Here is a 23,377-nt window from a genome sequence, read left to right as displayed (position 1 = left end):
TAACCAAGGAGCTAAAGGGATCTGCAACCCTATAGGAGGAACAACAATATGAACTAACCAGTACCCCGGAGCTCTTGACTCTAGCTGCATATGTAGCAGAAGATGGCCTAATCGGCCATCAATGGAAAGAGAGGCCCATTGGGCTTGCAAACTTTATATGCCTCAGTACAGGGGAACGCCAGGGCCAAGAAGTGGGAGTGGGAGGGTAGGGGAGTTGGGAGGGAGGGTATGGGGGACTTTTGGGATAGCATTGGAAATGTAAATGAGGAAAATACCTAATAAAAAAACACTAAAAAAAAGTATTACAATACATAATTATTCTTAATTTATCTGAAAAGAATTAATTATTTTTTTTTTGGTTGGTTCTGTTTTCAAGACAGGGTTTCTCTGTGTAGCCCTGGCTGTCTTAGAACTAACTCTGTGACAAAGCTGGCCTCAAACTCAGAGATCTGCCTGTCTCTGCCTTCAAGTGCTGGCATTAAAGGCGTGCGCCACCGCTGCCTGGCTTAACATTTGTTTCTTAAGGGAAAGCACCTTACAGTCCTTTATTTGGAGCAATTTCAAATTATTATTGATCTTTAGTAACCAAGGGCACAGCAGTCAGTTAAGAGAGTTGCTTTAAATTTTAGCCCCAGCAGAGGCTACGCACGTCAGGGAAGCCCTCTGGGTTTCACAGTGAGGGCTTAGACGCGGAGGATGATGATTTGTGCGAATTCATTATCTGTCAGTCACTTAGAACATCCCATCCTTAGAGTCACTGCTCTGTTAAAAGATTAGCAGCCAGAGATGCATTTCATCTACCAGGACAAAGTCTGAAATGTCAATATGTACCCAGAGAGAGGCAGAGATGTCTGTCAATCAAACATACACCACCAGGCTTGTGGCCAGCACAGCCATCAAATACCAACATGGGAGTTAAGTCAGGCCATATACTAGCTCAGTCAATATAAGAGAGTTAAATGTCAGATCTCAAAAATCTAATGCAGAAAGAATTTAGATAGTGTCAATATGAGCAGAAGAAACATTAGCTCTTGGAAGTTCAAGGAAAGGAACCGACCTGGCAAATACATGAGCCGTATCAGGAAGCTAAATCCTTAAGAAACTGTACCAAGGCCAAAATAAATATTAACCTAATGTTTAATTGGAATCCACTGAAACTTTCCCAACTGGATGAAATGATAAAAAGTCTAAAGACTCATAACTTGTCTAGCCACTAAGCTAAACTGCAGCACAGGGGGAAGCAGAGCCCAAACCTCAGCAAACAGAGAGGCAGAGTGGAATAATGAATGTTCTAATTCAGCCAAGAGTACATACTTTATTTCTGAGCATCAACTGCAGCCCTATTTGATGGATGGGAAACGTAATGTGCTAAGGTACAGTAAAACATAGGAGTTGATACTCAGAATTTATTCAAGCAGTGCATGCTTTACTTTTAAAAGGGCCATCAAGGATAGACTTAAAGTATTTTACTCTACCTCCAGGGCCGCCTCATTCTCTGATGATCGCTGCAAGGCTGCTCGGAAGGACAAACCAACATTAAAGCGACAAAGTCATCATAAGAAACAAAAACGGCAAAATGACTCTTGGAACAGCAAGAGAGCAAGGGTGGCTGGCTTTTGAAGGAGAGGGTCCAGATGAGGTCCTGGGGGCGGAGGGATATTGTGGAGGCTGAGGTTGCATGGCCGGAAAAGGCAAGAGACAAACAAGGCAGAAAAGTTTCAATAAACTGGAGGGAAATCAGAAAAGTAGAGAAACAGGATGAGGTGATCAGATCGGACATGGAATGATGTCCCATGGTGGTTTCCACAGGTAAAAAGCCTGTATTATCACTACACAGCAGATGGCCCTACCATCCACTGAGATCTCCTACATGTTGTCAATTACCCATGTATATTGGTAATTAACCATAACAATAGTATTTTCTACATCTATTTACATTTTATCCCCTGGTGTGACGGTTACAGCATTTGTTTCCTTGCTCCTTCATTACAGCACCTTCTGAAGAGTTAAAAGGAAAAATACGCTGGTATTTAAGAAAGTGAACAAAGAGTATTATAAAAAGTGGTCTCAATGCTTACAATTGAAAATAAGATTGGGTTTAGAGATGAGTGTAGAATGCTTGTCTAGCACATGTGAACTCCTAGGTTAGTGTCTCTGTCCTATCAGAAAAACAAACAAGTAGTCAATATAAATCAAATAAAATGGTGTTATTAATTTTATTGTCTTAACTGTCTGACCCCCTCCCAAAAGGGAAGACTTGGATGATATCTCAGCTCATTTCTTTCTCTTTTGTAAATCTCTTTAAAAACTCATTGCCAGTAAGATTAAACAACATCAACACCAACAATAAAGCAAGCAAACAAACAAAAAACAAAAACAAACCAAAGCCTTGTTTATAAATAATTCTTTTGGCCTTTATTTAAATTTTAACTTTTTTGAGACTGAATCTTTCTGCGTAGCTCAAGCTTTCTGTGCCAAGCTTGCAATAATCCCCCTCCCTCTGCCTCTCCAAGGCTGGGCTTACAGACGCACACTGCAGCTGCCTTAATAACTCTTATTCATCATTTCAAAACAAGATTAGTTTTTAAATTTTTGTTATTTTTGTTCAGATTATTTTCAGTTAAAGTTTTGAAAAAATTTAATAAGCAATTTGAAAGATACTGTGATTTAAGAAAATTATATTTCTTCTGGTTTAGGAGAAACACCCCGGAGATCAGAAAAGCACATCCCTGGGTACATCAAAGAAGGAACTTCTAAAGACAACTAGGTCACAAGAGCTCTGACAGAAGGAAAGGATTAATCCTTTGAAAGATCCATAATCTGATAGAGATCTTGTGAGGTGGTGGAAGGTGGGGCCTGGCTGGAAAAAGTAGGCCACTGTAGCAATGTGTACTTTGCACTTCCCTGCCCCATATTCCTTCCCTTGCATACTTTAGCATAAGATGAACAGGTCTGCTCCCGATCCAAATGAATGAGCCTTCGAAACTGTGAGCAAAAATAAACCTTCCTTCCGTTCAATTGTTCATATTTGATATTTTCTCACAGAGACCAATTCAAGGATAACAACTTCCCCAAGGCCACCTGGAAGGAGAGAATCATTTGGGTAGGTATACCCTCCCAAATAGAATAAGCAGCATATTATTATGTTATTATATGTATATATATTATATATAATATATTTTATATTTATATTATAAAATGCACTCGGTGAGACTCTCTTCTTGTAGTCTTGTAACTTTAAATACAGAAATCAGCTTCCGTATTTAGCTGATGCTGGTCCTCAAGTCTGCAAGGTTTGGGATCCTTTAGAGTAAGGGATTGTTCTTATCTCTTGCAAAGAACTCTGGAATAAACACCAGTACTTTCCTTACCATATCTCAGTTCTCATCATGGCCAGCAGAAAACTCAGTTCCTTTCTGTCCTCTCTGTTCTACATAAGCACTAGCTAGACCCAACCGTAACAGCTTATCCAAGCTCAGACAAGTCACTCCCACCCTCCATCAGGTACCTCTCTCCTACAACACCTAACATTTCCCCATGCTTCGACCACACACTATTAATCCACATTTTTCTTGTCTCTTCTCTTTGGACTCCAACACACTCAGGTTTCTAGCACAGTATAATGACTGCAGCACTCTTTTTCCATTAGGCTTTGATGTTACACAAAACTGAGTTTAGATACAGTTTCTCCAATTATTTGACAAGTGTACTAGTTAAGCCATTTATCCTTCTCATACCTGTTCTAGTACATGGGATACTATTGAGTCAGAGATTCATGGTGAAGATCTAATGGACTGATATCATATTTAAAATGTTTACTGCCAGTTGTGCCAGCACCATTTGTTGAAAATGCTTTCTTTTTTCCACTGGATGGTTTTAGTTCCCTTGTCAAAGATCAAATAGGTGTGTGGGTTCATTTCTGGGTCTTCAATTATATTCCATTGATCTACCTGTCTGTAGATGTACCAGTACCATGCAGCTTTTATCACAATTGCTCTGTAGTACAGCTTGAGGTCAGGCATGGTGATTCCACCAGAGGTTCTTTTATTGTTGAGAATAGTTTTTGCTATCCTAGATTTTTTGTCATTCCAGATGAATTTGCAAATTGCCCTTTCTAACTCGGTGAAGAATTGAGTTGGAATTTTGATGGGGATTACATTGAATCTGTAGATTGCTTTTTGGCAAGATAGCCATTTTTACTATATTAATCCTGCCAATCCATGAGCATGGGAGATCTTTCCATCTTCTGAGTTCTTCTTAATGGGAATTGATCCATTCTTATCTCCTTGTACAAAGCTCAAGTTTAAGTGGATCAAGGAACTCCACATAAAATCAGATACACTGAAACTTATAAAGGAGAAAGTGGGGAAAATCCTGGAAGATATGGGCACAGGGGAAAAATTCCTGAATAGAACATCCATGGCTTGTGCTGTAAGATCAAGAATCGACAAATGGGAACTCATAAAATTACAAAACTTCTGTAAGGCAAAAGACACTGTCAATAAGACAAAAAGGCCACCAACAGATTGGAAAAGGATCTTTACCAATCCTAAATCTGATAGGGGACAAATGTCCAATATATACAAAGAACTCAAGAAGCTGGACTCCAGAAAATCAAATAACCCTTTTAAAAATGGGGTACAGAGCTAAACAAAGAATTCTCAACTAAGGAATACCGAAGGGCTGAGAAGCACCTGAAAAATGTTCAACATCCTTAATCATCAGGGAAATGCAAATCAAAACAACCCTGAAACAACCCTGAGATTCCACCTTACACCAGTCAGAATCACTCAGATCAAAAATTCAGGTGACAGCAGATGCTGGTGAGAATGTGGTGAAAGAGGAACACTCCTCCATTTCTGGTGGGATTGTAAGCTGGTACAACCACTCTGGAAATCAGTTTGGAGGTTACTCAGAAAATTGGACATAGTATTACCAGAAGATCAAGCAATACCTCTCTTGGGCATATACACAGAAGAAGTTTCAACCGGTAATAAGAACACATGCTCCACTATGTTCATAGCCGCCTTATTTATAATAGCCAGAAGCTGGAAAGAACCCAGATGTCCCTCAACAGAGGAGTGGATACAGAAAATGTGGTACATTTACACAGTGGAGTACAACTCAGCTATTAAAACAATGAATTCATGAAATTTGTAGGCAAATGGATGGAACTAGAAAAAAATCATCCTGAGTGAGGTAATCCAATCACAAAAGAACACACATGATATGCACTCACTGATAAGTGAATATTAGCCCAGTAAAAGAATATCCGAGATACAATTTGCAAAACACAAGAAAATCAAGAAGAAGGAAGACCAACATGTGGACACTTCCTTTGTTCTTAGAATGGGGAACAAAATACCCTTGGAAAGAGTTACAGAGACAAAGTTTGGAGCTGAGACCGAAGGAAGGACCATTCAGAGATCCATTCATAAACAGCCACCAAACCCAGACACTATTGCATATGCCAGCAAGATTTTGCTAACAGGACCCTGATATAGCTATCTCTTGTGATGCTATGCCAGTGCCTGGCAAATACAGAAGTGGATGCTCAGAGTCAGCTATTGGATAGAACAGAGGGCCCCCAATGGAGGAGCTAGAGAAAGTACCCAAGGAGTCAAAGGGGTCTGCAACCCTATTGGAGAAACAACTATATGAACTAACCAGTACCTCCCAGAGCTGTGTCTCTAGTTGCATATGTAGCAGAGGATGGCCTAGTGGGTCATCAATGGGAGGAGAGGCCCTTGGTCTTGCGAAGATTATATGCTCCAGTACAGGGGAATGCTGGGGCCAGGAAGCAGGAGTGGGTGGGTAGGAGAGCAGGGTGGGGGTGGAGGGTATAGATGACTTTCAGGATAGCATTTGAAATGTAAATGAAGAAAGTACCTAATAAAAAAATTTTGAAAAAAAAAAAAAAGAAACGTTTACCGCAATGTTGATGTGGGCTACCCAATGCAAATTAACTGGTTTTGTATCACAAAAATTCTTTATAATTAAATTGTAATTAATTACCCCCATCATCTAATAAACTGAAAATCTGTATCAAGCACAGCTATCTCTCCAGTGTCACTTCCCTACTGGACCCCGACTTTCTAGCCTTTTGGATAAAAATGTCTGCTTCTGTGTTTGTTGACTCAGCTGCCTGGAATGCAGCCTGGCCCTCTGTTTATGAGGAAAATGAGGAAAACCACTCCAACAACGTTTCTGCTTCGCAGCGAAGTCTTCCCTGACAGCGGTTTAGTGATGAAACTTGGTATGGTCAGGGTTGGGGCTAAGGATGGATGTGTAATGTGTTTTAATCTTGACTCCCTTCAAGCTGTCCTCAAGCTGCAGAGTTCCGAGTTGGAACTTAAGCCCCGCCCCACTTCCTCCTTCTTTGTATTTTCTCATATGATTTTTTTTTTTTTTTTTTTTTTTGGTAGAAATTTCTATTAGGTATGCATCTGTCAAAATCTGTTCTCACAGCTTGCTGTTTTCCAGATGTTTCCAACGTGCCCCCATCCCCATCCCCATCACTGTGGATCTCTCGTTCGTTCTACAGTAAATCCCCCCCTCCCCCGCCACGTAAAAAGGCTGACCTTGCTCAGGCGGCAGCTGTTTGTTATCGTGTGTGCATTTTCCAAACAGTGAGTGAAAAGGCTTCTTTCTTGCTCCTTGGGGTTGCTTCATCGTTCTTCCAGTCCAGGGAAAAGCCCGGGTCACTGAAAACTTAAGCGTTGCCATCACGGTTTCTTTCTGCCCTGCTATAGTCAGATCTAGGATGATTTGATCCATTTCAAACCCACTGTGTCGCAGCACCTTTGCCTTCTTCTCTATATTCTTCCTATTTCGAGTGACCTCCACCTTCACTAGGTTTCTACTGTGAGCAACTGCACACAGTTTGGAGCTAGGCCAGTCATAAAATGCTACATCCACGTTACATCCTACTCCCTACAGCAATCTCTTGCTATCATTTTCCCAGTTCCTTGCTTCCTACCCATCCTTTGATCCTCCATGGCTTTCCAGATGCTCGCACCCTTTCCTCCTCCTGTCTGTTTTTATTTCCTGTTTTCATGAGCTTATAAAACCAAATGCCTCCTTTCTTCTATCTCCAGGTCCCATGTTCTAGTTTACTTCCATCACACTCTGGTAAAGCTCCAACCCAGAAACCTTTCCTTCCCTTCTTTATGTAGAAACTTCTACCGCTGACCTCCGTTGGTAAAAGTCTGCTTCAAAGATAGACACAGGAAAATACTGATTTGACCACAAACGGCCCACCACCGTGCCCAGAGCTGTTTGTGTTTTGTTTACACAATTTGTTTTGTATTCATGAATCTACACTAGCTGAAATCTGTTTCCTCTAGCGTTTCTACTTCCATTCACCAGAGACCCGAGTCTCCTACTTTATTAACAAAATAGTCATTATCAATGTTTGCTCTCCTCCAGTCACTAAGCCTGCTGGATTGTGTTTGTCCCACCCAGTACTTCCTGTCCCTCTGTTATTATAGAACAGATGTCATTGCTCAAAGCTAAACTGCATTGCTCTGCCCGTGCTAGGGGTACTATTTATGCAAACATTTTAACTACATTTCCCTCCAGCATACATTTACAGATTTTGTTTTCTTCCTTTACCCGTCCTTCTGTAACAGCAACATGGACAAGCATCTTACAGTCCTTAAACAGTTACAAAAGCAACAACAACAACAGCAGCAGCAAAACCCAACCTCCACGGTGCATGTCTGACATCCCAGTCCTAGGGAGGCTCAGGCCTGTGCTCCAGCAGTTCAAGGCTGGTCTGTTATGGGGTGATTTTTGAGGCCATCTTGGTCTACAAGAGACTCCATTTTAAAATTCAATAGTCAAAAGAAATAAGGAAAGACCCTGGGTGCCCCAGCTGCTTCTCACCTTGTTCTCAGGCCTTGATCTATTATAATTTGTGCTCTTTTCTCATGCTCCAAAGAAACTGTGTTTTGCTGAGCACTGGAGACTTCTGGGTTGGCAAATACAGGGGCATATCCCAGTTCTGAATATTTGTCAGGGTTATTTACTCTTAGGTTTTCTTTAAATGTTGTTAGAGAAGACTTCAAACATGGCACACGTATATTGATAAATGGACTAATGTCAATCACTCAGCTTCAGTAATTACCAACACACATGCAATCTTATTTATCTGTATTCACAAGCTCTCCCTTTCCCAAATGGCTTATTTTGAGCAAATCACTGGCAGCAGTATAGAAAATATATTTATATTTTCTATAAATATTCTGGTATGCATCCCTAGAAGGTAATGCCATTTAAGATTATTATAATATCATATTTAAAGATTCATGAAAGCCATTCAATAGTAGTCATATGTCTTTGACAGCTTTCTAAACCTTTTAAACAAGCTGACAGTGTTAAGTAAGACTTGTGCGAGATCCCTATTTTGAGATATTTGTAAAGTCTCAAGCTTGTTTTTGTTTGATTTTTTAATATGTAGTTTCTATCTAATATTTTGGTTTTTTGTTTTGTTTTTGTTGTTTTACCTTTCTTGCAGATTTTTTGTTCTATTTTATTTTAATATATATTTTCTATTTAATTTGTTTTTTTGTTTGTTTTTGTTGTTGTTTGTTTTAGCTTTGCTGTAGAAATGAAATGCCTTGTCTTGTCAATTTCCCCACAGTCTGGCAGGGCTACCTATGCACCTGTGCTGTTATTTACCATGTGGCTTCTTGGCTTACTTTTGTATCTAATCTCAGAGAGATGAAGATTGATATAATTCAGGACTGATTTTTTTAGTGTAAGTCCTCTATAAAAGTGATGTCCCTACTATCCTAGTTACAAGTATCCTTCCTAATTTTTATAATATTATTAGCCATAATCATTACTGGAACCATTAGGGATATAAAATGATACAATTCAAATATGTTTCATATTTCTGTGTCAACTGAAACACACACACACACACACACACACACACACACACACACACACACACCCCACTTAACAACCCTGTAGCACAAGTCTTTTGGAAATATAGAATAATTATGTTTTTCTCTTACTCACCAAATTTTAAACCAGTGAGCTTACTTGTCTATTATTTTCCAAATGTGATTCAGAAATATGCTTATGTTGGCTTGTTTTCTTCAATTCACCAAACAGTCTTAAATCTATCACCCTTCTTGGTAACTTACTCAGGATGAGTTCCAAGTCCTTTGATTGAAAAGCTTTGTAGTAGTTGGCATAAAATTATACATGTACCCTGCTTCAGACTGCGGAGGAGATAGTCCTACTGTGTCCTTAGTTTACTAGGAGAACTTGCACTTAGGGAGAACAGTTGGAAATCAGGGAGGTCTTTGCCATAGGCTTTCTAGAGTTCCTAGAGTTTTCTTGAATGTAGAACAATGGATTTTTCTAATGAAAATGTAATCCTTACCCCAAAGTCTTACAGATACTTCTAAACCAGGAGTCCTAGAGAACTGTCACTTCAGTCCTTGCCTCTGTGGCTCCTTTCTACCCACTGATTTTATGACAGTTCTCAGTGACAGTCACATAGCTGTTTATTTAATCTGGACCTACAGACCTAACAGTCAGAGCAGTGGCAGCAAATGCCTAGCAGTCATGTTAGTTTTAGAAATGGTTTAAGGCAGTTTGTTTTTCTGGTATTTTTCCTCTTGAAATATATAGCTCTAGGAATGGATCCCCAAGTGTCGGATGTTAAAGCCACTTCAAACCATTTCTCGGTATGGGGATTTTGTCATCACTTTGAAGTACACTAAAGAGATTCAGATCATGTTCTTTTAAATTTTCTTACAAATTAAATTCTCTTATGAATCAATTTCTAAGTTGTCTTACTTTTTTAAAATTACGAAATACTTTAATGACTTCCATATCAAATGTACCAAGCAGAGTATATTCAAAGAAATGTGATCATTATTTTTTTTAAGCACATAATGTGTGTTGGTCGTTGTTCAAAGTTTCAAAACTATATAAAGAAGAAATGACAAAGTACTAGTCTCAGTTCTTTCTGCCTAGCTCTTCTAATTTAGATATAGTTTCTAGAGTTCAATTTATAATAGTGTGGAGAAGTCATTTTTCTCTATTTTTCCTCTCACAGAACCCTGTTAATGAAGACTTCTGGGTTTTTTCAGCTTTTGGTTCTTTAGTTAATCTTTCAATGACTGTGCCTCAGCAGACACCCTTTGTGTTTTGGCCCGTGCATCTTTAGCATGGATTCCCTAAGAAGAGAATGGCTTGTTAGGGTCTGCGATGTTTTCAGATCTTCCTAAATGATTCCCCATGATTTGCACCATTTTGCATTCCCAACAAGTACAAGACTGGCTGGATGTTTTCAGATGTGAAATTGTTAGATTCTGTTCACCTGATATTTGGAAATAAATTTTTGAATGCGAATTTCATTTGAGTTTCCCTTTTAAATGAGGCTGTGCATATTTTCAGACAATCTCGGGCCACATCTGTCATCCTAACATTATTATCTCCCCGAAGATCCATGAATAGACCCACAAAACTGCTTCTCTCCCATTTCTTGCCTTGCTTTCTGCTCCCTTCTCTGTTGTTACAGCTCTTGATTACCATTGAGACCCTCCTCCACTGAGTCTCCACACTTCCTTCCAGACCCTGCAACTACAACTGTCACTGCTTTCTGACGGCTACTATATCCGCCACTGCAGCTCAAGCCCTCTCCTTCTCTGCTTCACAGCAAACGGCCTGCTCAAAGCTCTGCACTGAACTTCCCAGAAACCTCAAGCTCAGCTTGTCTAGGCTTTCCCCTGACATGTCCTTCCTTGGGTGTGCTTCACTACATGCAGTGAAGGCTACCACACATCACTAGTTTCTTTGAGCAAGGACATGTCTGTGCGGATGTGTGCATGTACGTGTGCACATGTGTGTGCTTCTGTGAAGGCCAGAGGTTGGTGCTGGGTGCTTTCCATCCTGTCTGTCATTTTCTATCTTACGATTTTGGCAGGGGCCCTTGTTGAACCCGGAGTCTCTCATTTTGGCCAGATCCCCTAGGTATCGCTGACTCTATCACAGTCCTTCCAGTGAAGTCACTAACCAGCCACCTCTGTGGCTATCGTCTCTTTTGATTTCTATCTGTAGTCATCTTCTTCCCTTCTGTCCCAAACTTTCCAGCTCTATAACACTCTTTGTTCTCTAGGCCACTGCACTTTTTTTTTCTGTCATAGTACAAAGGACATTTAAATCACAAGTAACTTATATTTTAACATACCAGTTGAGAAACCCCGAAAGGTTCAATAAACCAAAATAGACGAAAGATACACAATCAAAGAACAAGACAAGACTAACCACACAAACACTTCCCCCCTAGCTGTGAATGTGTGTAAGTAAATGTTACACGGCCTAGAGAGATTTTCAACAAGATTTATGTTGGTGAACATTGATGGGATTAGTAAAGAAGGACTGTGAATTCATCATTATTTGAAAAAAAATATATATTACAATACTACTATATGTATATAACAATTGGATATATATATATTACAATATTGCTCAGATAAATGGAGTTCCCCAATAGGCTGTCTGAATTTCAATGCCAGGCAACAGCTGTACTCTGTAACTATCCCAGAAAGGAAACATCCTCTCCCCCTGTGTTTTATGGAGCATTTTCTATCAAGGCATCCTTACCTTTGTGGTCCATAGTTTGACAGTCCAGTCAAATGATGACGTGACAAACAGATGAGAAAAGTCAATGGGACCCACTGCCATGTGGCAGTTAATGCCTGTCACTGGCCCTTGGTGACCTTCAAAGACCTCACCGATGCCTGCTTTGCTGCAGAAAGAAAACACGAAGCATTTCAGTGACCTTTGCAAAGCAAAAATGTATTACAAACAACAGTTCTCATCTCTGCATATGTTAAAAACAACCATACACAATCAGGAGTGAAACCATTTTCACAGTGATTTTGAAAGGAAGACATTGATGCTTAAGAAATCTTGAGAATTTAATAATACAATTTGTATCGTTTATCTATTTCCTGTGGTCTTGCAGATTTTGTAATCGTTGGGCCACTGTTATAGTGAAACAAACGCACTTGAAATCTCAGAAGTGTTCTCAGATGCAACCAATCCTGAGATACTTAGGCCCCATTTGCGTGCTCTCTAAGGAGGTCACTGGCTTTACAGTTCAGTTCTTCTTTGAAAGAGTAGTTGTTTACTCCTTCTAGGAAATTTCTTAAGTTGAGTTGTGACATCTCATAAAAATCTTTGCTACCTCAAAATAATTCACATGGTTTCAATATAATTTGAAAAAAATGATATGCTCGTTTCTCTGGAATCTATAAAGAGATTAGAGATTCGTTTTGTAAATTCTATAAGGGAAGATAGTTTACATTTTTTACATTTCTTCCAAGTGTCTAGTATACAATAAGTACTCTATAAATATTTGTTGAACTATATAACAAAAAAGAAAGACAAACTTATGTTCTTTAAAAAGCACACTTGAGAATAGGAATACACATTTTAAAAGCCATTCTTAGACATGGATTATTTAACCAAGCAAGGATCATTTCCAGCCTTTTAAAAATCATGTAATAGTCTGCATACAGACATACATAATTAGAAAACTCATAGAACATATACCAACAATATTGTATTTTAAAAATCCATATACATGAGGTTGTAAGTATGACAAACATACAGGGATCGTGGAATCTCAGTATTATGTCACTAATAGCAAAACTGAATTCAGTTAATAAAACATTTGGGCCCATGGGCACTAATCAATGTCAGTGTGCTGAGTAAAATTTGAGGACAACACTGTTGGGTATGTATGTACCATGTAACAAACACTCAATGATTACATCCAGGAAAATGGCTAACAGTGCTTCCATCACATGATCAGCAAAATGTGCTCTGATGAACATGAGTCACTGATCTTTGAAGTGTCCCCTGGTGAAACCCACTTGTTTTTTTTGTTTGTTTGTTTTTGTTTTTGTTTTTGTTTTTTTCTTATAGGGTGCAAAGTGAAGACCTTGTTTAATTTGTGGAAGTGGATTTGTACTTGGGTAAAAAGTAGAAATCTGCCAGCTCTCTGTTGTAACCCTTAATAACCCACTTAACAATATGACAGAGCCAGTGCTTGCTGCTTAACGAGCTCATCAAGATTCAAATCCTATATTTCAGATGGATAGACCAATGTCAAAATCAAAGCTAGATTTTTAGGAAAAGAAATTTGTGGTGTGAGTCATGTGGTGTGCACATTCTTTTGCACAACAATGCACATTATGCTCCCGCTTACAATGGCCACAAAATAAAAATACCCATCACTTAGAAAGTGATTCACTTAAAAAATATGGAAAAAGAAAGTCAGAATTTACACTCCAATTTACATTTTAAGCAGCCAGAGTGTATACACTCAGGTTGTAACTGGTTTGGGTTAACCAAAAGCCTGTCTTATTGATGCACATGGAGATGGACCTGTGGCTACATGATTCCCTAACTGGGCTCTGTGTGTCATATAATGGCATTTTATTAGTGTTGCATGTATTTATGTATGTGTGGGAAATGCTGCTGTCAGCTCCCTGATGACAAGAACCAGGTTTCAATGGTTCCTACACACTTAGAACATCCAGCAAGGCTCTCTGTAGAGAGGAGGAGCACAGTGACTGAACAACTGAATCACTTGATCAGATCTTTTTATGTTAGGTGTGTGGGCTTAGTCAAGTCTTATTATTGTAGAGATGTTGGACATGGATCTGTATGCCCTGTCTTCCCAGGTCATTCTTTAAATCATCTAAGCAGGGCAAACATGGCTTGTTTGGAACCAAAACCAATGGAAACATCACAGCTTGTGTGCTTGGAGTGTAAAAATTCATGTGGCTGAGCTTAAACCTAAAGAGCCTGGGATGAGTGCAAGCGATGAAAAACATCAATTGGCTGAGAACTGTAAAGGTGAAAGAGAGATTAAGCATCCTTGTGGGTACAGGGATCCTTTCAAGAGATGTGAGGCCACCTGTTAAGTCCAAATGGTTGGACTCCACTTCGGTGTTATGGCTGTTTTCAGAGAAACCTGCCAGTCTCTCTTGGGAACTGCAGAGTGCTGTGTATATTTCACTGATTCAAACCTTCTCACTTGGTGGGAGGATCTTAAGGAACTTCTTTCATTATTTAGATATTGTCATTTCTTTATTTCTTATTTATATTGTCATTCCTTTGCTGAGTGCAAGGTACTGGGGCAGGAAATAAGAGATGAAATGGGAATCGTATCGTGATAGAAATGTGGTAGATGAATGTCTGGAAAACAATGTGAAAAATGGTCCTCGCCTGCTCATCCTACTTCAGTTCTTTGCTTTTGTATTGGTCTTTACTCTCACAAAGGACATTAACTCATGAGCACCTTACACTTTACTGTATTCTTTTTTTTTTTTTAAAGATTTATTTATTATATGTAAGTACACTGTAGCTGTCTTCAGACACTCCAGAAGAGGGCGCCAGATCTCGTTGTGGATGGTTGTGAGCCACCATATGGTTGCTGGGATTTGAACTCTGGACCTTCGGAAGAGCAGTCGGGTGCTCTTACCCACTGAGCCATCTCACCAGCCCTACTGTATTCTTATGATGGTGTCTGATACAGAGCGAGTTCTTATCAAACACTCCTTAAATGAATGAACTGACAGAACAAGGTGAACTCCCATAAGCTGTAAAGGAAAGAGAATCGGAAAGACTTCAGTGTGGAACCATGCCTGTGTTGGATATTTAATGAGGAGGGCTTAGGCAAAAACAACCTCAGAAACTCTAGACCAAGCAGAGAACAGAGCAACTGAGTCTCGAAGGCACGGAGGGATAGGCGATACTGGGTGCTTATTAATCTCTGCAGGACACATGGTTGGGGCTTGATGGCATGTGCAAAAAGTGAGTCTGGCAAGGGACCGAGAGTATGATAGGCTCTGTGAAGAAGTCAAACATTGCTCTTCAAGGTGATGTGAAGTGAGCAAGGTTTGTCAGTCACCGGGAACCCAGACCGATGTGCGCCTTAAGCTAGTAAGAACTTGGGGTTGTGCGTTGCGTTTGGTTTTTCAGAAATAACTATCTTACAAAGCAAGGTGGTTATAATCTAGATGGCAAGATTTTGGAAAATGAGGACCATGTCATAGGAAAGGAAACAGAAAAATCACCTTCCGTGTCGACAAGCCGTGTAGACGGTCCCTTCCTCACTGCCAACCACGAAGTTGTTGACGTCTCCCGTTGGGAAAGCCATTCCCGTCACAGCCACAGGCTTGGACTTATTGTACACCAGCTCCATGCTCTCCTACCAAAACATGGTGTAGTTACATTTCCATCTGTCAACTCCTCACAATGCCAAAGATAGCATGGAAAAACCATTTGGCTCAATGGTCTGTTTGCTTTTCACACCGTGCTACAAAAGACCCCCACTGTGCTAGAAGCCAGACTCAACTGCCCCTGACATCCAGGCCACTCTGTATCTCTGGTTTCAGGCCGACTGGATTTCATCAGCATGGACCGCTGCTTCCCCACGCAGTCAGAGATGACAGGTGAGAATTTTGAAACTAATGGTGCAGAAACTAAAGATAATACGGTAATGATTACACTTGTCAGCTCCAGGCTTAAATAAAACACACAATACCCTTGTATTTACAAACATTTTCAAAATCAATTGTTCATGAGAATACTCGTGTATTAATATCAGATGTACTAAACACATTTGTCATGGAGGGACTGTGGGTCCTGCAGGCACTGAGACCAGGGAATTGTCACTCAGGTCCTATAAAGGCAGACTTCAACGGGAAGAGGATCCCACGAAGGGTGGTTGTTAGTTGTACAGGGTCTAACAGAGTGCAGGAGTCTTTATTATGATAAAATGTGTTGTTAAATGGAGAGTTAGAGAGTATGTCAAAAGTCACCCCTGATGCTGGTAGATGGATGGTTAAGACCACTGGCTGTTCTTCCAGAGGACCAGGGTTCCATTCTCTGATTCCAAGGAAGGCAGCTCACACCTGCTTGTAACTCCAACTCCGGAGGACCTGATGCCTCTGACTTGCATGGGGACTTTTGCACACACAGTGTGCAGTCACACAGATACACGTGTCTAAAAACGATGCTCTGCTCAATTAAGTTTAATGACAATAAAGGAAACCTATCAAGCATGCTCCTGATTACTCCTGGCTATTTATATCAAACAGCCTATTTTATGTGTCTGAAGCTTGGAACAAACTGTTCCTGGAGTTGTACAGGAACTCGGATTTTTCTGTAAGTTAACCAAGCTGTTTTGGCCACAGGGTCTATGAATAGGAAATGCTTGCTGATAGGATACAGTCACATGGACCCTGAGGCCCCATGTGATACTGATCATCCTACATTGACATCCCTACATTGAGAGCATTGTAGGATGCTGATTAAAGGGAAAGATGACAGTAACACAGAAAACAGGAACATCTGATGTTCTGCCCTGCCTCTAAAGTTAGCAGCAAGGAAGGGATTTCGTGATGGTAACTCACTGGGTGAAGGTGGGCCTGGGAGACGGGGTAGGGGTAGGGGCAGGCAATTGTGCGATGCCCCACTTGTCTCTGCTGTCCTTGGAGTCCAGACCATGAAATACCCTGTCTCCACACAGAGCCAGGCGTCTGTGGGCATGCTAACACTAATAAAAATGGGCTTGGAGCTCCCACACCACTTGCTTAACCCAAACAAACACATTTAATCAGCAAAATGGGCAATTAAAACTTCCCAAATAGAGGGTTTGCTCTGATATCTGTTTATAATCTCTGTGCTTTTAAAAGAAAACAACACATTGCTGAAAAATTTAAAGCAAAACCATAAGCTCTCTGCACACAACTGCAGGCCTGTATAAAGTCAGGCAAAACCAGGAACCTGAATTGTGAGCTGCATCTTAGCACTCTCTCAGTGCCTCTAAAGTTATGGGAAGAACTTCCCTTTAGTATTGTCTACATTTGTAGAGACTTAAAGGGGATTCTCTACAGCTTCCATATGTCCTTATATATCTTGAAACTAGTGCTCTTTAGAAATCAAATGGGAGATATTTTAGAGCTGTCATTCCCAGGGGAATGGATGGCAAAGGTAAGACTCAGAATTATTTTCTGGAAATTTTCTATGATCTTCCTCACATACCTGCCAAACACTAGCCCAGTGAACGAACTCTTCATGGTTTTAAGTTGGGGGAGAGCACTGTGCCTTTTCACATAAAGATATGTGGATAGTATGAGCATGTCTGCATTCATGTTTGCACACATGTGCATGTCACATGTGCATGCTCTGAAGGTGACACTCAGATGCCTGCCTCCAGCAGTCCTCCCTACTCTGCTCCTTGGTTTGGCTTCCATGGCTGTGATCAGTAGTGGTCTGGAGTCACTGGCACTGATTCATTTCCAACTTCTCACTTATTGGGCAAGGATTGGCAGGAGCCAATGCTTGCAAACACTCCAGAGAGGAAAACAGGCGGTTGTCTAGGGTACAGAAACAAGCAACAGATTGAGTTTCTGTTTTGCTGGGATACTTTTCCTTCAAGGCAAGTCCCCAGGAAGGGCTGCTCTGCTGAGCTGCAACCTCATTTGCATGACTTCCCAATGCTGTAGGGTGAGTACAATTCTCGCTCCAGGCAAGTTCTGTAATCCCCATGCTTTAAAATTGATTATTCCATTTCATTTGAAACGGACCCAAGGATTAACAGATTGCAATAATGACATAATTTGTGGTAGAGGAAATAGATTTTGGCTTCAAGGGCTGACTTGCTGAAACCAGGCCTTTGGGCCTTTAGAAGATGTGTTCTTGAAAAGGCAGGTCTTTGAGCCAGAATCCTTCAATGGGTAGGTGAAAACAGACACACCTGTGGGGTTGAGAGCATGTCCAAGCTCCAGGAACACATTTTGCCATCAGTAGAGACAGTGATCAGGTTGTGAGCATTCTGGGTCCCAACAACATTGACACAGTACACAGGATGCTGTAAAACATCAACATGGAGGATCAGGCACTGCTGCAAGAGGAAACGATTGCATCTGAGTGTCGAGCACATTATTCAAAGACAAGGCCTACCCAACAACATCATCTGGCTAGCACAGGAGCATCCCGTCATGTGCCATTTGTGAGCCTAATTTCTGGAAACGTTCTGTAGCAACTGCTAGCAGTGCAAATATGTGCAGAGCTCCGCCTTGTTAAGTTATGCAACGCAATAGAACTGAAGGGAACGAGAAGAGAGGAGCGTTACTGGGGCAGGAGCAAGAAGAAGGAAGCCTGAGTTACATGACTGTTTCTACTACACAGCATAGCTTCTAAGCTCAATATGAGTATGAAAAGAGGCAGTCTTCAAAGACACAGCACAGTCTGGGAAGGACGACGTGTTACTAAGTCTGAAGTGCAATGTATTCTGGCCAAGGCCAAACATTTGATAGGACTGTCTTTACAAAGAAGTTAATACACACTAGTTTAATTTCAGGAGGGGGATATTGGTAGTGGACTTAATATCATTATATCTTTAGTGAGATGGAATGGGGTTTCTCTTCCTTCCTTCCTTCCTTCCTTCCTTCCTCCCTTCCTTCCTTCCTTCCTTCCTTCCTTCTTTCTGTCCTTCCTTCCTTCCTCCTTCCTCTCTCTCTCTCTCTTTTCCTTTTTCCTTTCCTTTCCTTTCCTTTCCTTTCCTTTCCTTTCCTTTCCTTTCCTTTCCTTTCCTTTCCTTTCCTTTCCTTTCCTTTCCTTTCCTTTCCTTTCCTTTCCTTTCCTTTCCTTTCCTTTCCTTTTCTTTTCTTTTCTTTTCTTTTCTTTTCTTTTCCTTTCTGGTTTTTTGAGACAGGGTTTCTCTGTGTAGCCCTGGCTGTCCTGGAACTTACTTTGTAGACCAGGCTGGCCTCGAACTCAGAAATCCACCTGCCTCTGCCTCCCAAGTGCTGGGATTAAAGGCATGTGCCACCACTGCCTGGCTCTTTTTCTATTGGTTTTCTAAGACAGGTTTCTCCATGTAGCCCTGGCTGTTCTAGAACTCTCTCTGTAGACCAGGTTGTCTGAACTCACAGATTCTCCTGCTTCTGCCTCCTGAGTGCTGAGATTAAAGGCCTGGGCCACCACCATCCTGCTAGGGTTTTCTTCACGTTATTTCAAAATCTAAGAGAGAGATTTATTTTTCAGAATACCAGTTAACGATGTATGGAGGTTGAAATTTGGCCTCAGCCTTGACAAAGGTCATTTACATATCCTGGGAACTAAGTAAGATGCACTAAACATCTGTCAGAACTCTAGAAGTCGATCCTGTTCTGTAGAATTCTACACAGTAGGCTAAAACTATCTGCAGCTGTTCACTAAACAGAAAATGGAAGGTTAGCATAAGCAGAATCTCATAGCAATTGGGGTTAGATTCCAGGCATCTTAGCCACGAGTGGCCTAACCACAGCTAACTTGATGCTTCTCTGTACAAACAGCTGACAGTTTAAGCCATACTCTCAATGAGTTAGTGTCCGTAATACCTAGCCACAACTACAATGAAACAACCTTCAATAGTCGGAAACTGGTATTACAGAAAGATGGTTCCGAGACTATCATTATCATATAAACTCCTGGTCAGAAAGAGCAGCAATAATCATTGAGTGTAGCTGCTTGGCTGCCTCTTTCTAGAACTTGTCCAAACTCGTCTGCAACACCTTTCTTAAAGGGCAGTCAGTGTTAGCAAGAACGGCTGAGAGATTTCCCCTCCAGTAGCAGGGGACCTACTCTTAGCGCGTTTGAGTCTGAACAACACAACTGTGTAAACATTTTAAGATTACTGTTTTATAATCTTCATTCTTAACTCCTCTTTCTTTAAGCTAGCCATCATGAATTCCTTCCATTCTTTCTTAGCTATCTAGTTCTCAACATTTCTTTTTTGTTTCAAACAAACTTCTGTCTTTTATCAAAGTTCCCTAAGGGTAATATTCTAAGAATGATACAGGACCACCTACCAGCAATTGACTGTACAGTATAGAAATCTGTGGAGCAGGGATTTCACTTTTAATGTACTGAAACATAAACCATGATAATGTATCATAAGAGTACACTTGTTTTTAACTGTTCAATCCTCTTCTACCTATGTTGATGGACAGGTAGTGAGTTCCCATGTTTCTATTGACACCTTCCTGTGTATAGGCATTATGGGATCTACGCAATGGCAAGTACAACAGATATTTGAAACTAATGTCACTTTAATCAAGTTTCTAAATAAAAGAAGAACAAGTTGGGCTGAGACGGTAGCCAACAGTCTTTCTCAGGTCTTTGGTATTTTGGAACTCAAAGCACTCTGTCATCAAACTTAAGTCACGAGTTACAGAGCACCCAGGGCCACTGTGGGAGATTAAATGGTAAAGTGAATGTATTAGTCTCACTTAAAAATATCTGATTTAGTAAAAGTGATGAATATGTGTGAATGAAGATTCAGAAAGTTGTGGTTTCGACCTATTGGGACTGACCTCAGAAAGCATACACTGATGTAAAGTTTCCTTTGTCCCTTTGAGTGAAAAGCATGCCTCACGGATGTGAATTGAAAGGTAACAGAGGTATTTTTTTCTTTAAGGAAAGACTCCAGTGGAATGTAATCAACCCCCCCCCCCAACCAGATCCAAACTGTAATCAGTTCAGAAGTTCAGAAGTCTAAAGATGCAAGGGGGAGAAAAGACAGGCCAAGAGGAGTCATTGAGCCGAATGAACACAAGTACACATCTCTATTCAACAGAAAGAAAATGGCACAAGCTCTACTGACTGGAAAGAAATGAGCAAAGAAGGCAACAGTATAGCTCTTTTCTTCCCCAACAGAAATGCCAGATTGCCTTTATTTAGTTTAGGAATAAATGTACTGTGTGGCAACAGGATTTTGTTTTAACTATGATTTCCTGTTATCCCAAATACATATGTGTGGTGGGTGTGAAAGGAATTAGCAAGTCATCTGCAGAGAGCTTTTTGTTTGTGTGTTTGATCCTGGTACCAATCAGCCCGGCCATGATGGAAGTTGAAAGACAAACACAAAACAAACTGTCCACATGGATCTATGAATGGATTAGACAAAACACAGTGAGCGAGAGAAGAAATTTGTTTGTGCTTTACTTCCTAACAGAAACAGTGCTTCTCAGCTTGACCATAGTAGCTTTGACCTGTGATGCTCACACCAGTCATTACTTGGAGAAGAAATAGTAAGGCTTTGGAAGAACTTCTGAATTTGGAATCCCCCCAAAAGCTTTTTCTGAAATCTTGTAGCAGTTGGATTCATAATTTTAGAAAAATTGGAAGCTTGTTCGCAAACGCACCAGACATCCACAGAGGGCCAAGGAATAGGCTTTATGCTACTTGGACACCTGCACTGGGCTGGTCTTCTCCTGGGTCACTATTTTCTGTTATTAGTTTGGAGAAATGGGGTAGGTAAGATCAATTTTCCAAGAGTCCCAAGAACCATTTTTTACCTGCATGACTCTTAGGCCCCAGTCAATCAAAATTAAAACTGACGTGGCATTTGTCATTTCCCATTTTCAAGCTTAACAAGAGCAGGAGAATTCCCCTCCGCCTTGTTTCAGCTAAGTGGCCCATCCATCCATTTTATAGGCTGGAATGGTTTTGTGGCCAGCAGATGAAACAATACAGCAATCGTATTAAGGAAAGTGGAAACAATGCTGGTGCTGTATCCTTGGATATAATTTAGGCATTTCAGAGAAGGAACATCAGCTACCCTGAATGTCAAGGTAACAGCAATTGATGGAGACATGCCTGTCTCCTCGTCCCTCCTAACAATTGCTCTTCACACCTGTCATTCTCTTAACGGAAATGACAGAGCAGTTGTCTTGTGAACACTATGCTGGACCTCTTCTACTAAATTATGGGTAATGGGTTTGAGATGTTGATTTTTAACCTTAGGGATTATACTGTCACAGTAGACTTCATGTTGAGAACACTACACATTCCCAAATTTAAAGTCATAGTACCCTTTTAGATTGCAAATGGAAGAGGCATGTTAACACATGCCCCATGCACTACTCCTAGCCATGGTACTCTCTGCAGTCTATTTGGAAATATATGTTTGCATCTCAAATACTAACGTGAAGAGATTCTTTAGGAAGATAGTCACAGGAAACCTGTTTAATGAATGACCTCTAGAATGTCATAGAAAAGCTTTCCGTGTGTTCAAACTTAAACTTACAGAAAGTTAAGATTATTAATATGTTTCTCCAAAGTCAGTGCCTTTCCTATTTGTTTATTTGTTTGTTTATAAATTGAGGCGGGGCTTCTCTGTGTAACCCTGGCTGTTGTGAAACTCATTGTGTAGACCAGACTGACCTTGAATTTAGACCTTCCTGCTTCTGTCTGCCTTCCGAGTGCTGAGATTAAAGGCATGCATCACCACTGACCGACCAGCAAGTGCTTTTTCTTCTGTAGTCCTCGCTGACCTGGAGTTCAATATGTACTGGGCCAGATCCCATAGACATCAATCTGTCTGTGACTCCCAAGTATAAGCTAATGCTTTTTTAACCCACATTTTTTTGAAACAGGTTTTGCTGTGTAGTAGCAACTGTCCTCAAATTTGCAATGCTCCTGCCTTAGCCTCTAGAGTGCTGGATTAGAGGCATGAGGCATCACGCTTTATCTACTATTCACTAAGTCATTCTGTAGTCAGTCAGGAGGAACCAGGCACTAGAAGTTAGTTATTTCTACCTCAGCTTCAGCGCTGTCCTGTGAGCTGTTTCTCCTTTCAGAGTGGGGGTAGCTTACAAAGGTATGGTAGAAGCTTAACTTACTGTATGTGCAGCGGCTGACAAGGGGGTCCTCTGGACAGGGGTTCTCCGATGACTGCGGTTGTCCCAGAGGACAATCTGGCCTGAATAGGTGCCACCAACCACCAAATTAGGATGAAAACGGGCAAAGCAGACTGACATCACAGAAGACTGTGTTGGAGAAGGAGAAAAAAAAACATAGTTAATGGTCATTGAATTGTCTGTTTTCTTCCTGGATAGAAAATCCCTCATTAGACAAGTTCAGTTCCCCCATGGAAGACACGAATTAATGTTAATATGAATTGGGAAATACATAGTAGGACACTTTATACACCAATACAGGATTTTTAGAGGTCAGCAAATGGCTTTCCTCCTTGAAACCTGAAATTTGAACTTTTGCCTCTGTTGCTGAATAGGCGTAAAACCTATCTTAAATACATCATTGTTCTGTGGTCTATGAATCTTGCACTATGGATATTTCTCATCTTTGAATAAAATTATGACAGAAACAATATGAATTCTCCCACTCAGGCCCTGACCAAAGCTGTTCTTCACTCTGAATGCAGCAGAGAAGCAAAGCAACTCTAGTTTCAAGAATTTTAACGTAAATTTTATTTATTTTATTTTATTGGCATAGTGGAGACTTCTAGGAAGTATCCTGACCTCAGATGGGCACAACCTGCTCC

At 40.6% G+C, this 23,377-nt stretch overlaps 1 protein-coding gene across 6 annotated transcripts in view; it reads right to left on the bottom strand.

Moving 5' to 3' along the window:
• Dync1i1 (dynein cytoplasmic 1 intermediate chain 1) overlaps positions 1–23,377 on the bottom strand; it is a 305,446-nt gene that overhangs the window by 44,968 nt on the left and 237,101 nt on the right. For all 6 annotated transcript variants that reach the window (XM_021164407.2, XM_021164406.1, XM_021164409.2 and 3 more), the window contains 4 exons: positions 22,716–22,862; positions 17,804–17,917; positions 15,117–15,250; positions 11,629–11,773 (listed from right to left, as the gene is read on the bottom strand). In XM_021164407.2, coding sequence (XP_021020066.1) covers positions 11,629–11,773; positions 15,117–15,250; positions 17,804–17,917; positions 22,716–22,862 — 540 coding nt within the window. The remainder of the gene's footprint in view (positions 1–11,628; positions 11,774–15,116; positions 15,251–17,803; positions 17,918–22,715; positions 22,863–23,377) is intronic.

The sequence above is a fragment of the Mus caroli genome, chromosome 6, assembly GCF_900094665.2.
Source record: "Mus caroli chromosome 6, CAROLI_EIJ_v1.1, whole genome shotgun sequence".
NCBI classification, from domain to species: Eukaryota; Metazoa; Chordata; class Mammalia; order Rodentia; family Muridae; genus Mus; species Mus caroli.
Note: the sequence above shows the minus strand (reverse complement) of the source record. Positions and strands in the feature narration are given on the sequence as shown.